Raw genomic sequence first — 15024 nt, 5'->3', positions numbered from 1 at the left:
GATATTTCATAATATGGATGAGGTATAATTCACTTGGTTAATGGCTATTCCGTTATCAAAGGTCATTTAAATTGTTTCACATTTTGTCTATAGCCATGCCACCCTGAACAAGCCCGATCCTGTCTGATCTTGGAAGCTAAGCAGGGTCAGGCCTGGTTAGTACTTGGGACACCACCTAGGAAGACCAGGTGCTATAGGCGTAAAAAATAAAAAAATAAGGGATTGTAAACTGACAAGGTCCTTGCAATCTGTGAGGTCAACCAAGGGTTGCCTTGCCTATAAATAAGTAAGTAAGTAAATAAATAAATAAATAAAATAAAGTGAAAAAAAAAAGAAAGTAAGTTTCCCATTTCCCTCAATTTAAGAGAGAACTGCACTGAACACACATGAACATATGTGAGCAAATACTTCCTTTAGGTTAGATTCCTAGAAGTGAAAGTGCAGGGTCGATGGTATATGCATTTTGTGTTTTGGTGGATATTAACAAATTACTTTTTAAAAAGACTTTTCAACTTACTCTCTTACCAACAGTAAAAGAGAGTCCCTTTTTTTCAAATCCTTGCCAAACCATTATCTTTAATATTTTGCTAATCTGAATAAAATCGTATCTCATTTTAATTTACATTTCCGTAATTATGAGAGGAGGAGCATCGTATGGTTATTGGCCAGTCATGTGTTTTCTATGAATTGCTTGTTTATAAACTTTAGAGGTGAAAACCAGTTCCATCTTTTGGATATTTGTGATTTTAACTGCTAATGGCATACTTTTTTTGTTGCTTTTCTGTGCTTTTCTGAAAAAGAAGTTTTCTGACATTTTATGGGGTTTTAAGGGCAAAGAGCATTAGCATGTGCTCAGTCCTCCATCTTGCTACATTGCTTAAGGAATTATTCATTCTTAAAATATATACATATATATATGCACATGCACATTGTTATATTCTTGTGTGCAATAAATATGTTGAAATGAAAAAAAACTTTTAGGGAGAAGTTATTTCAATATTGATTTTATATTTCCATTTTCTGTAAGATTTTGTAATTTTTGTCTTTTGAAATAATTTATTCCTCTCTATAAGTTCTATTTATTTGTTGAATTTAGCTTCTTATTTATACCATTATTCTGCATATAGAGTATGTTAGGTGTTTAACTTTGACCAGGTGGTTAAATAATAGTTGTTTTATGTTAGAGCTGGGAAACATATGATCCAGCATGCTCTTGTTTGTCTTGGAATCACTGGACTCTGGAAGGTTGAAAGTAGGGGAAAAAACAGCCTTTGTTTCTAGCCTGCCTATCTACCTAGTTTCTGTAGTGGGAAAGATGAACTGCTTTTGATAATTCTGTGGATCATGAGTAGTTTAGGCTTTCTCTGCATTGGTTTACTGACCTATCCATTTTCTTTTTCTCTCCTTCCCCACTGGTTTGTTTTTCTGGGGTATTTTCTCCCCATTGCTGGCTAAATTATTCAAGCAGTAAGCATGCAGTTCTTAGTTTTTAGCCAGGGCACAGAGTAATCAGATATGGTCAATGAATTGCTGAAGTGAATAATGTCTCTATAAGGCAGACATTAACTTTTGTGAAGGAATTTTTTTAAAGGTAAGTAAACTTTTAGGGCCTAATTATCTTTGAAATTATATATCTTTAAAGTCCCTTTTATTATCTTTCTGCCATGAACTATAAAATGTAACATACTTTATTAAAACTTGAACATTTAACTTAAATCTATTTGGCTATACAGTGCATCATGAGCTAAATGCTGAACTGGCCTTACTGCTACCATCCCCGCCTTTTTAAATTTACTTATTTTAAAAGAACCTTGTATTTACCTGGTAAGTTTAAAATATGTTCTGTCACACTGCAGAAGCAGCAGGTTATTTGTTTGTTTTAAATTTTCCTATTAGATTGTAAAATCTTTCAAGATGGATCTGTTTGTTTAGTCTCTAACTCTCCATTGCATCTAATATAGTATCTTGCAGAGGTATTCATTAGATGCTGATTGAATCATTGATCATATAGTTTCAAAGCCCCTTCTTTTAAGAGAAATGTCTTGTGTAAGGATGTACAGCTGGCTCATGATAGAACTAGATGTATTTTAAGATTTCTAGAGTTCTTTTTGCTACAACCTATTTTTTTTTCTTCCTCTGAAATGTTATTATGTAATCTTTGAGGAAATACTTACTTTTGGCATGTGCTGACATGCCTCTTTCTGGAACCAGAAAACAGATACAGAATTTCCTAGTACATCTTTAAGAGCAGGTAAGCTGTATGGTATTAAGAGGGAAAAACGGAAAAGAATAAGTTTTAGTTTTGTTGGCATGAGGGGAGAACAGTTATCTTACAGGATGCTCAAAATTTTTAAATGTTTTATATGGTTATTTTTTCCTTTTGCTACTTACAGCTACCCAGATGAGAAACAACTTTATCAAGTAATGTGCTTATTAAAGAAAATAACACATTTGGGAAATTCAAAGGATGATCAGATTTAATTAGAATAGCAAGTTATTCGTGTTATTTCTGCAATGTGCTCTCTTTCCTTGTCTCTTTCATTTATGTAGTTATATTTATTCAGTAGTTATAAGGTTACCGTACAGTATAATAGTTTTTTATGGTTTAGAGAATAGTTTAAATAAAATCATTTCAACGCTACTTGAAAGCCAAACTAGAGAATTTTCTAGAAGTAGTTGCTACTCTTCTGTCTCTAATAAAAAATAAATTATTTTGTTAAGATATTTGATTAGTGAGGGTTTTAGTAAATTAAAATAGCTTTACTTTCCCTATTTATAAAAGCAGAATTATAAAATACTGTTAAAGAAAAAAGGTTCAGGTCAAAAAAAAATTTGAAGGGAAAACTACCAGTAATCCTGCTAATAACCATATTAAAATTTTTATCATAAATTTAAACTTAAGACTTTTTACAAAACAGATTAAGGATCATGTTATATTACCATTTTTACTGACCTTTTAATTTAGCATATCAGATGAAACTTTCCATATCAATAAATTTAGATCCATGCCAACATTTTTAATGGCTCTATAGGATAACAAGAAATATCATTGTAATATATCAAATGTATACCAGTGTTTTTCTTACAGCCCAACCATTCAAGAATCAGAAATAACTTTAGAAAATATAGTATTTTTAAAAAATTCCACAATACAATTAAAATTTCCTATCTCTAGCCAAATTTGTATAAAAATTCACAGGTAATATGCTTTTGGTGAAATTGCAAGCTTAGTTTATTTTTCTGGATTCAAATGAGAGTTTAAAGTCATTTGCTGCTTATATCTGAGAGTCAACTTTTTGTTTATCTGAAACTTTTTTTTTAAAAAAATGCAGGTGCTCAACAAATCACAGTACAGATGATGAGGCTCTTTTACCCTAATCTGAGAGGCACTATATTATAGTGATTAAGAGCCAACCGAGTTCAAATTTTGACTCTGCATGTGAATTTGGGCAAATTAATCTCTCTGTGTCTAGTTTTCTGGTTTGTAAAATGGACATTATAGTTAGCTTATAGGGTTATTGTGAAATAGTGCCTGGCACATAATAATCCACATATCATTATTATTTTTTAAAAGTTAGAATTCTAAAAAAAAAAATCTAGCACAAAGTCACCCCCCTCCATTGCTGTCATTAGTTATTTGTTCATTTGAGTAAGAAATGGCTGTCATATTTGAAAGCTGGAAAATTAGTGGTATGAACTACAAATGAATTCCCAATATTCTTGAACTCTGGACAAGCAGGCCTGTCTTTGTTTTTTTATAATGAGCGATTTAGAAATTATTTTCTGCTTGTCTTAAAGTGAATGTCCTTCCTTTCATTCAGCTTTTTAGCTTGGCGACTAAACTTATAACTTACATAGTATCTGCTGGTTCAATTTATGTGTAAACTTGAATGCCTACAATGAATTTTATATGTACTTTTTCATAATGCATATAATAATCTCAAAGCTAGAACTAATTTTAAACACCTTATTACATAAAGGAAATTTATAAAATGTTTTCTTGGCATATTTAGATATGCTTAATTCTAAACATAACATTTAAATTGAAGGGTGGTTGAGAATTTAAAGCAAAGCGAGTATAGTATCATCAGTGTAATTTCTTTAAAATTAGGTTGTGTCATAAGAGCAAATCAGTTACTTTGGTGCTATTATGTGATTGCTCAAATAGATGTCATCATGGCTCTAGTCTTGTGTGCGCGAGTTCATTTGCTATGATTTCAGGATGCTGTAAAATGGAAGCTGTAAGTAGTCCTAGTTTATCTGTGGGCAGCATCAGCAATAGTTACCAAGAAGATCCTATAGAAGTGGTAACTGTTAGTACCAAATGATAGTCTAGGAACCATATAAAGTGTTAATTGCTGTCCATACCAAAGCAAATTGAAATGCTCTGACACAAATTTAATTAACAAGTTCATTGTGTTTTGAAGCAGTCCCCAATTTTATCAGCTTGTATTAAACTGCTTTCATAATCCCCATAAGAATTTAAAATATTTTTTAATGTTTTCTATTAAAGAATAAATCCTAGACAGCACCAAAAATATAGTCAATCTATTTTTTGAGATAGTGGTAGTTAGTAGGTACAGTCTTATGGACATAAGTATATTTGTTAGATTGCTAAAAATATATTGAAAATTAACTTCAAATTTTCCCATTACTACCTTTGTGAACTCGTTAGGAGCCTAATACAGACTGTTGTGCTCTGCAAATATTTATGGAACTGAACTTATTGAATACAGACCCTGTGTCTTTGGTCCAGAGGTAACTAGAAAATGTAGAAAATGACTTAAATGTGTGTAACTCAAATAATTTACTGAATGTTTTCACATATCATTTTATAGGAAAAAAAAATCCATTATTACTTGTGTGTTAGGGGTAAGATTAATGAAACAACACGAGGTTGTATGGCCCCACAACTCTCACAAAGTATTTCTGAAGTCTATTATCATTGGGTGGTGGACCATTTTACGAATTCAGATAAGAAAATTACGGATGCTTGAATGTGTGGTCTTTAAAGTGCCATTAGGCAGCACTCCTCCCATCAGCCCTGTGTCCATGATACTCTCAGGTTGGTTACCTTTTATTGTGGAATTGAGAGAAACTCGCTAAAGCACGGGGACTGATACAATCATTAAAATAGATATAGTTCGTGTCATAAGAGAATGTTTGTTGGAAGGATCTTTTAAAATTTGGTTGGTCCAACCTCATCATTCATTTAGCCACATTCTACTAGAATATAAGCCCCATGTGAACAACTGTCATTTTTGGTCAGGGATGTCCGCCACTAGAAATAGTGCCTAATATAGACTGTTGTGCTCTGCAAATATTTGTGGAACTGAACTTATCGAATACAGACCCTGTGTCTAAAACTCAAGTTTGAGAATTAATAGAACATGGTCCATGATCAAACGAAGCTCACAATGTCTGAGAAAGAGGCTTGAAAACAAGTAATTGGATATAGTAATTTGTGTTTAAAATTCATGATAGAAGTATATTCTGGGTATTGTGAGATGTATTTTTAAATACTTCACTTGAAATACTGTGGTATGTTTATGTGTTCATTCTATACTCTAAGGATGGCTAGTTAACATCTAAAGTACTAACAGGGAATATACACTCTGGGGTAGTTACTTAGCATTTGAAAGACTGTAATCAGAACCTTCACTACATAGGTTCTTCTAAGCCTTTCAGTTATTTCTATCACCACCTAATACCCGAGTGAGGTGTGTTACCTAGCATTAGAAATGACTTCTAGGCCTTTTGAGCCAAACTTCTCTTGCTCAGGCCCGCTTCCACGTATGGAAGTGTACTTTCCCTTCTAACAAAGCTTTTAAAAACAATGGTTTCTAAATTTTAGATTTCTGTAATATTCAAACAAATATAAAAGTTGAGAGCAATAAAATGAAACCTCATATACCCATTACCCAGATTCTACAATTATGAATATAGATAATTTTTCATGGTGAAATGAATATTACTCAAGACATGTGGATTAGCTACAAATACTGTATAGGCAATTCTGCCCTTGCATGAACAGGATTTAAGAATCTAGTGATTTCAGTAACTAGTTCTTTCTATGGAACATTGCCCTGTGAGTAGGAATTCTATTTGGCTCTGTGTTTAGCTGTTAGTGGAAAATTCACCTACTTGATTCTGAACAGGCTACATTTTAGCAGCCTTGAATGAACATGTCATGCAAGATATTTATTGCAGTATCTAAAATGGTAGAAAGCTAGCTGGGACTTTATGATGCTTATAGAATACATTATGACTTGTAAAAAAAATTTTAAGTGCTATAAAATATATGTAACATGAACTTTGCCACTTTAACTGTACAATTCAGTAGCCTTAAGTACATTCACAATGTTGTGCAACCATCACTGCTGTGTTTTTCTACAAGTTTTTTATTACTCCAAACAGAAACTCTGTACCCTTGAATCAGTAACTCCCTATTCTACCATCCCCCCAGCCCGTGGTAACCTCTAACCTTTTTACTTCTATAAATTTTCCTATTCTAGATATATAAGTAAAGGCATACAATATTTGCCCTTTTGCGTCTGGCTTATTTCACTTGGCATAATGTTTTTAAAATTCATCCACACTATAGCATGTTTTAATACTTCATTCCTTTTTTACAGCTGAATACTATTCCATTGTATGTATATATCACATTTTGTTTATCCATTCATCTCTTGATGGACAACGGGTTGTTTTCACTTTTTGGCTATTGTGAATAATGCTGCGATGAACACTGCCATAACAACTATCTGTTTGAGTCCCTGTTTTCTGTTCTTTTGGATATATACCCAGGAGTGGAATTGCTGGGTCATACAATAATTGTATGTTTAATTTTTTGAGAAATTGTCAAACTGTTTTCCACAGCAACTGCACCATTTTACATTCCTACCAGCAATGTGTGAGGATTCCAAAAATTTCTCCACATTCTTGCTGGCACTTATTATTTTTTTATATAGTCATCCAATGGGTATCTCATTATGGTTTTGATTTATATTTCTCCAATGAACAATGATGTTGAGCATTTTTAATGTGCTTTTTGAGTATTTGTATCTCTTCTTTGGAGAACCGTCTATTCAAGTCCTTTGTTTGATTTTGAATTCGGTTGTCTTTTTGTTATTGAGTTGTAAGAGTTCTTTATGTATTCTGAATATTAAATCCTTATCATATATATATATATGATTTGCAAATATTTTCTTGCATTCTGTAGGTTATCTTTTCACTTTTCTGTTAATGTTCTTTGCACTGAAGTTTTCAGTTTTTATGAAGTCCAATTTGCGTTTTTTTTGTTTGTGCTTTTGTTTGGCTTTTTCATTCAGCATACTTATTTTGAAATTTATTCACTTTGTTGCTTGTATCAATGGTTTACTTTTTTATTGCTGAGTAATATTTCACTGTGTGGTTTTGTTAATTTATCTGTTAACATTTGGGTTGATTTTAGTTTTTGGCTATTACAAATAAAGCTGCTATGAACTTTCATATACAGGCCTTTGTGCAGAGATGTTTCCTTTTCTCTTAGGTAAATACTTAGGCATGAAATGGCTGAATCATGTGGTAGGGGTATATTTTATTTCTAAAGAAACTGCCAAACTTTTTCAAAGTGATTTTACCATTTTAATTCCTACCATTAGTATATGAAAATTCTAGTTTTTCTAATCTTCACCAATATCGGGTATGTCAGTCTTTTTAATTTTAACAATTCTAACTGGTGTGTAGTAGTATCTCATTGTAGCTGTAATTTGCATTTCCCTAATGATTAATAATGCTGAGCATCTTGTCTTGTGTTTATTTGCTTTCTGTGTATTTTTTTTGGTGTTCATTCAAAACTTTTGCCTTTTTTTTAACTGGGTTGTATATTTTGAGAGATCTTTATAGAGTCTAGATACAAATCTTTTGTCAGGTATATTCTTTGCAGTTATTTTTCTCCCAGTCTGTCTCACTTTTTTCATTCTCTTAGAGTCTTTCGAAGAACAGATTTTAACTTTTAATACTACAGTTTATGATTTGTTTTCTTTGTGCATGTGCTTTTGGTGTTATATCTAAGAATTCGTTGCCCAGGCCAAGGTCACAAGTTTTTCTCTTATGTTTCCTCTGGAAATTTTACAGTTTTAGGCTTTACATTTAGGTCTATGATTCATTTCGACTTCATTCTTATATATGGTGTGTGGTAGAGATCCAAGTTACTTTTTGCGCATTTGGATGTCCTTGTTGTTCCAGCATCATTTGTGGAAAAAACTATTTTCTCCATGGATTTTGTTTGCACTTTTGTCAAAAATCAGTTATCCATATACGTGTGTGGGGTTTATTTCTAGGCTGTATTATTCTGTCTGTACAGTTGATCTACTTGTTTATTTTTATACCAATACCATGCTGTTTTGATTACTGTAGTTTTATAGTAAGTCTTGAAATTTGGTAGTGTTAATCCTCCAACTTTGTTCTTTTTCAGAGTTATTGTGGCTATTCATGGTTCTCTGTATATCCAACTGAATTTTAGTATCAGCTTGCTGATTTCTACAAAAAAGCATGCTGGGATTTTTATTGGGACTGGACTGAATCTATTGATCAATTTGGGGAGAACCGATATCTCAATAATATTGAGTCTTCAGATCCATCAACACAGTATATCACTTCTATTTATTTAGGTCTTTTAAAATTTCTCTCAGCAATGCTTTGTGGTTTTCAGCTCTCACATCTTTCATCATATTTATCTTAAGTATTTCACATTTTTGGATGTTACTATAAATGGCATTAACATTTTTTTCAATTTCTAATTGTTCATGCAAGTATATAAAAGTACAGTTGATTTTTATATTTTGATATTCTATCCTACAACCTTGCTAAACTCATTTAGTAGTTCTAAGTGGCTTTTTTTGGTAGGAGATAGTCGATTTTCTACATGGAGGATTATATCGTCTGCAAATTATGGCTGTTATTATTGGAAGACTTTATTAGCTGATTCCAAGACTTATAAAATCCTAGTCATCAAGATAGCATGGTATTGGTATAAGGAAAAGGCATGTAGACCAATGGAATATAGTCCTGGAACAGACCCACTCATATATAGTCAATGTTCACAAAGGCACAAAAGTAATTCAGTGGCAAAAGAATAGTCTTCTCAACTGTGGTGCTGGAATAATCTGTATCTTATGAATAAGTAAAAGTGAATCTTGATCTCTACACTTTTATACAGTATAGACTAAACTTAAAAGCTAAAACTGCAGAAGAAAACAGAAGAAAAACATTTTTTTTAAGTGAAGAAATGATTTAAATTTCTCCCCCATCTGCCCCCCCCAACACACCCTCTGATAACTTCTAGTCCATTGTCCATGTTCATAAGTCTCTTTGTTCGTCCTGTTCATTTGTTGCTTTTAGGTTTATATCCCACATATAAGTGATATGTGATTTTCAACTTTTTCTATCTGGCTTATTTTGCTTAGCATGATTAATTCAAGGTCCATCCATGTTGTTGCAAATGGCAGTATTTCATCTCTTCTTATGGCTGAGTAATAATATTCCATTGTATATATGTACCACAGCCTCTTCAGCCAGTTATATATCATAGGACACTTTGGTTGCTTCCATGTCCTGGCCACTGTGAATAATGCCGCTATGAACCTCAGTGTGCAAATATCTTTTCAGATATGAGTTTTCAAGTCTTTGGGATAAGTATCCAGTAGAAGGATTGCTGGATCATATGGTAGATCAATTCTTAGCTTTTTGAGGAACTTCCATACTGTTTTCCATAGTGGCTGTACCAATTTGCAGTCTCACCAGCAGTGTATGAGGGTTCTTTTTTCTCCATATCCTCTCCAGCATTTGTTATTACTTGTCCTTTTGATTATAGCTATTCTAACAGATGTGAGATGGTATCTCATTGTGGTTTTGATTTGCATTTCCCTAACAGCTAGGGATGTTGAACATCTTTTTTATATATTTGTCGGCCATTTGTATGTTCTCTGGGGAGAAGTGTCTGTTCAGGTCCTCTGCCCACTTTTGGGTTGGATTGTTTGTTTTTTTGTTATTGAATCGTATGAGTTCTTTGTATATTTTGGATATTAGGCCCTTATCGGAGGTATTGGTTGCAGATATATTTTCCCATTCATATGGTTGTCTCTTTACTTTGTTGACAATTTCTTTTGCGCTGAGCAGAAGCTTTTTTAGTTTGATATAGTCCCGTTCATTTATTTTTGCTTTTACTTCCCTTGCCTTTGAGGTCAAATTCATAAAATCTTCTTTAAGTCCGAGGTCTTTGAGTTTCCTTCCTATGTTTTCTTCTATGCATCTTATTGTTTCAGGTCTTATAGTCAGGTCCTTAATCCATTTTGAGTTAATTTTGGTGTGTGGTGATAGACAACAGTCTAGTTTCATTCTTTTGCAGGTGGCTTTCCAGTTTTCCCAGCACCATTTATTGAAGAGGCTTTCCTTTCTCCACTGTACGTTTTTGGCTTTTTTTTTTGTCGAAAATTATTTGCCCATATAAATATGGGTTTACTTCTGGTAGAAAAACATTTTTATCTTAGGGTAAGCAAAGATTTTCTAGACAGGAACACAAAAAAATCCTAATAGAAAAAAAAATATATATATATATTAGACTTCATCAATGTTATAAACTTCCACTCATTAAGGAAGTAAAAAGGCAAAGACAAGGGAGAACTGCTCTCAAAATGGATATCTAACAATGGACTTGTATCCAGATTTTATATAACTCTTGCACTTAGTAACAAAAATAGAGTAAAAGGTTTGAACAGGTATTTCACAAAAGATATGCTACTAATAAGCACATGAAAGGATGCTCAACACAATTAGCCAGCAGGGAAATACTTATTAAATCCACCTTACACACTCTAGATTGGCTAAAATTAAAAGGCTAACAATTCCAAGTGTGAGAATGATATGAAAATGTGAATTACCTGAAATTCTCATGCATTGCTAGTGGGAGTATACCACGCATACCTCATTTTTATTGCGCTACATTTTATTGCCCTTAACAGATGTTGCCTTTTTTAAAAATTGAAAGCAAGATTCTCTACCAGCAAAAAACATAAAGCAAGTATCACAAAACTCGCTTTATTGTGGTGGTCTGGGACCGAACCCACTGTATCTCTGAGGTATGCTGGTAAAGTGTTTAGTATAACCGCCATGGGAAACATTTAGGCAGTTGCTTTGTAAATTTAAACATATACTTTATGATTCAGCAATTCCACTTGTAGCTATTTCAAGCAAAATAAAAACATCTGTCCACAAAAAGACATGAATGTTCATAGCAGCTTTATTCATAATAGCCCCAAACTAAATAAAACCCAAATGTCCAGCACTTGAATGGATAAACGAATTGTAGTTCATTCATACAATGGAATATAACTCATCCATAAAAAGAATGTCTTAATGACAAACGCAGTAGCATGGATGAATTTCAAAAATATGCTGAGTGAATTAAGCCAACATAAAGGAATATACGCTGTATGATGTTATATAGGCAAAACTAATCTAAGGTGTCATAGTCATCAGATTAGGGGTTGCCTGGGGCAGTGGGAAGGGTGATTGATCGCTTGTGGCCTGCAAAGGTCTTTCTTGGGTGGCAAAAATGTTCTCTATTTTGATTACGGAGATGGTTACATTTGTCAAAACTCATTGAGCTGTACATTCCATATGTGTGCATTTTATCATATATAGACTATGCTTTCACATAAGTTGATTTTAAAAAATCAATTCTAAGTGGATTGTCGATCTAAATGTGAAAGGTCAAATAATAAGCTCCTTAAAGATTTCTTAAACAGGATATAAAAAGCACTAACATTAAACTGCATTAAAACCTGAGACTCCTTGTCTTCAAAGAATACTATTAAAAGAGTGACAAAGGTAAGCTACTATGTGTGAGGGGAAAAATTTATATGCGCGCGCGCGCGCGCACACACATACACACACACACACACACACACATATCTTGTGCAATAGTCCTCCCTTATTTGTGGAAGATATGTTCTAAGACCCCCAGTAAATGCCTGAAACAGTAGATAGGACTGAACCCTATATATACTATGTTTTTTCCTAAAGTTTAACTTGTAAATTAGGCACAATAAGAGTAATTATAACAATAAAATAAGAGTTACTTGAACATGAGCGCTGTGATACAACAGTCAATCTGATAACCAAGATGGCTACTCAGTGACTAACAAACAGGTGGGGAATGTACCACATGGATTTGCTGGACAAAGGGATGATTCATGTCCTAGGGTGAGATGGAGGAGGACCGTGCAAGATTTCATCATGTGACTCAGAACCACACAAAATTTAAAACTTATGAATTGTTTATTTCTGGAACTTTCCATTAACTATTTTCAGATCATGACTGACTGCAGGTAAATGAAACTGCAGAAAGCGAAATCGCAGATAACGGAAGACTGCTTTATGTATATATATTTATACTTTTTTTTTGGAAAATTGCTTCAAATCCAAAAAAATATAAATAACTCCTACAAATTATTAGGGAAAAAACCCAAATACCTAAAAGAAAAAAGGGGAACTATGTGAATGGGTACTTCACAAAAGAGGATTTCCAAATAGTAAACATACAAAATGCTGTTCTACATCTTTAGTCAGAAGAGAAATGCAAATTGAAGTCATAATGCAGTACCAATATACACTCACTGGAATGCCTGAAAAAAACAAATAGTACTGAGCGTTGTTTAACAAGGCTGAGAGCAGCTGTCATTTTGCTAACTGCGGGGTAGGAGTGTAATTTGTACAACCAGTTCAGAAAACTATGGCAGTGTACCCATCCATACCTTTTGACTAAACAGTTTCTCTTCTAGAATATACTCCACAGACAGTATGTGTATCATGATACATATTCAAAGATGTTCATAGCAGTTTATGTATAAATAGCCAAAAATTAGCAACTACTCAAACTTCCATTAGCAATAGAATGGTTAAATTTTGTAGTCAAAAATGGAATACTGTAAAACAATGAGAAAGAACAAACGGTTTATGTGGATGAATCTCACAGAGTTCAGTAAATGATACAAATATTATAATGCTAAAACTTGTTCTCTTTTATGCCACTCTACTTCTCTATCCTCTAAAAGTGAAATGCCCTTCAGTCAAGTTGTTGAACAAGAATTTCTCATATAAGATCATTAGAAAGCACTGATCTTTCATGTGGGTAGTCAGTATAGACTTCAGGTTTGCTTTCTCCCTGGCTATGTATGTATTTGCTTTTGTTCCTCTTGTGTTGTTTGACTTGGGCAGAGTTGGAAGTACCTTATTTCATTTGAATCTCTCCCTGACAGAACACTGTGTATGGTGTTCTTTAACTATTCATAACCTCTTACTAGACTCGATGTGTTAAGGACTAGTTCAGGCTTGCAGGAATCAGACCTATAGTAATTGGAAAGATAAGACTAAATATTGTTACTGTTTTGTTTTTTTAACCCTGCGGCAAGAGCCAATGAAAATATTTATTCTTTAGCTTTATTTTTGGCAAGTATGATTAAAACCCTGAAATTGCTTTGATATACATTATGTCATTTAAATCTCACTAAAACCCTGGGCAGTAAAGAGAATAAATGATCAGGAAATTCTTGATGTATTGTAAGTACACAGCAAGACATTAATACACTAAGTAATTAATTATCATTTACTTATAACAGTATCTGCAAAGTAATTAGCATTATTCCTGTTTTGTAGGTGAGCATTTGATGGTTCATTTGCCAAAGATCATATAGCTGATAAATAAGTGACAGGACCACTAGAACCCAGGTTTAATTGCAAAGCCTATCTTATTTTCATGACATGCTACCTTCCCCAAATGAGGAGCATATGCCTCTGCCTTACATTTATTTGTAGGTCATATAATCTTGACCTATTCTTTGGACCACAGGATAATAGCATAAATTATAAGACTGTGAGAAGTCATTTTTTCTGTTGCTCCTGGCATAAAGACCTGTCTTGCCTAGCCAAACTTCTCTGGCCCTCTTTGGCCTACATCTCTGCTGTTCTCCTGGTCCAGTAAATTTATATCTGGTTTATGGGAATAAGAAAATTTTTAGGTTCAGCCTTTTTTGGCAAAGTGAATAAACCTTATTTTTTGATTGTGTATTATCTTAGTTTTTATGGTTTCACATTGCTCAAGAATGCAAAGCAGTTAAATCTTAGGCCATGAAGCATGTTTGGCAAGAGTCAAGTAAAAGACTCATTAAAAATTAAGAGGGCTTTATAGCAAATAAGGAAAATGTTATCAAAACTGCCATGTGATCTGTTTATTCTAATAGACCACTGAGTAAAAGATGTTTTTAAGTCTATAGTCACCTAAAACTCTGTCTTTGTGTGATTTGTATTTTTAGCTGAAAGAAGAAAAGCTACAAGAGGAGAAAACCTCTGAAGATCATATCCACAAACTGTTACCAGAGGATACAGAAACCGGGAAAAGGAAAATGGATGAACAGAAAAAAAGAGATGAGCCACTAGTACTGAAAACAAATCTGGAGCGTGTAAGTAGATCACCTTTTTGATGGACATCTGCCTCAAAATCAGCCATTAGCCCAAGTGACATGGATCTGAAAAACCTATGCTGGCGAACTATGATATGAGACCAGTAACAGTCATTTGACTATGCAGCTGAAGAATAATGAGGATCTTAGTGTCCAGATGAGAGCTGGAGAAAATAATTTACAAAAGGGACAATGAGGCTTATGTGGAAAGAGTAAGAGTAAGGGGAAAAGGTGAGAGGAGAAACCTGGTATAGTCTACTACTTGTGGTAAGTTTTATATGTATATTGTCATTTTGACTTAATGTGTTGTCATTTGACATTTGAATTTTGTATGTCTTATATCCTTTACTAAGTTTCCTTAAATCTTGTTTTACTTCCCTTTATTTTTTATCATGCCCTAAGCAGCACAGTGCTAGACATAAGGTATTAGATTATATTATATTAGATACTTCATTTAAATTTAACCTAATTAGACTTCTAATTGGGCAAAATCTTGCCTGAATTTTCCCCACCCCCCCAGCTT

General features: G+C 33.3%; 1 protein-coding gene and 1 pseudogene across 1 annotated transcript in view; both read left to right on the top strand.

Moving 5' to 3' along the window:
* The window catches only part of RNF169 (ring finger protein 169), a 78752-nt gene that overhangs the window by 26998 nt on the left and 36730 nt on the right, over window positions 1-15024 (top strand). The window contains exon 4 of the mRNA XM_011368440.2: window positions 14355-14501. Within this exon, the coding sequence (XP_011366742.1) occupies window positions 14355-14501 (147 nt within the window). The remainder of the gene's footprint in view (window positions 1-14354; window positions 14502-15024) is intronic.
* LOC111744824 lies at window positions 86-200 on the top strand (annotated as a pseudogene).

Source organism: Pteropus vampyrus, unplaced genomic scaffold, assembly GCF_000151845.1.
Source record: "Pteropus vampyrus isolate Shadow unplaced genomic scaffold, Pvam_2.0 Scaffold141, whole genome shotgun sequence".
Classification (NCBI taxonomy): Eukaryota; Metazoa; Chordata; class Mammalia; order Chiroptera; family Pteropodidae; genus Pteropus; species Pteropus vampyrus.
Note: the sequence above shows the minus strand (reverse complement) of the source record. Positions and strands in the feature narration are given on the sequence as shown.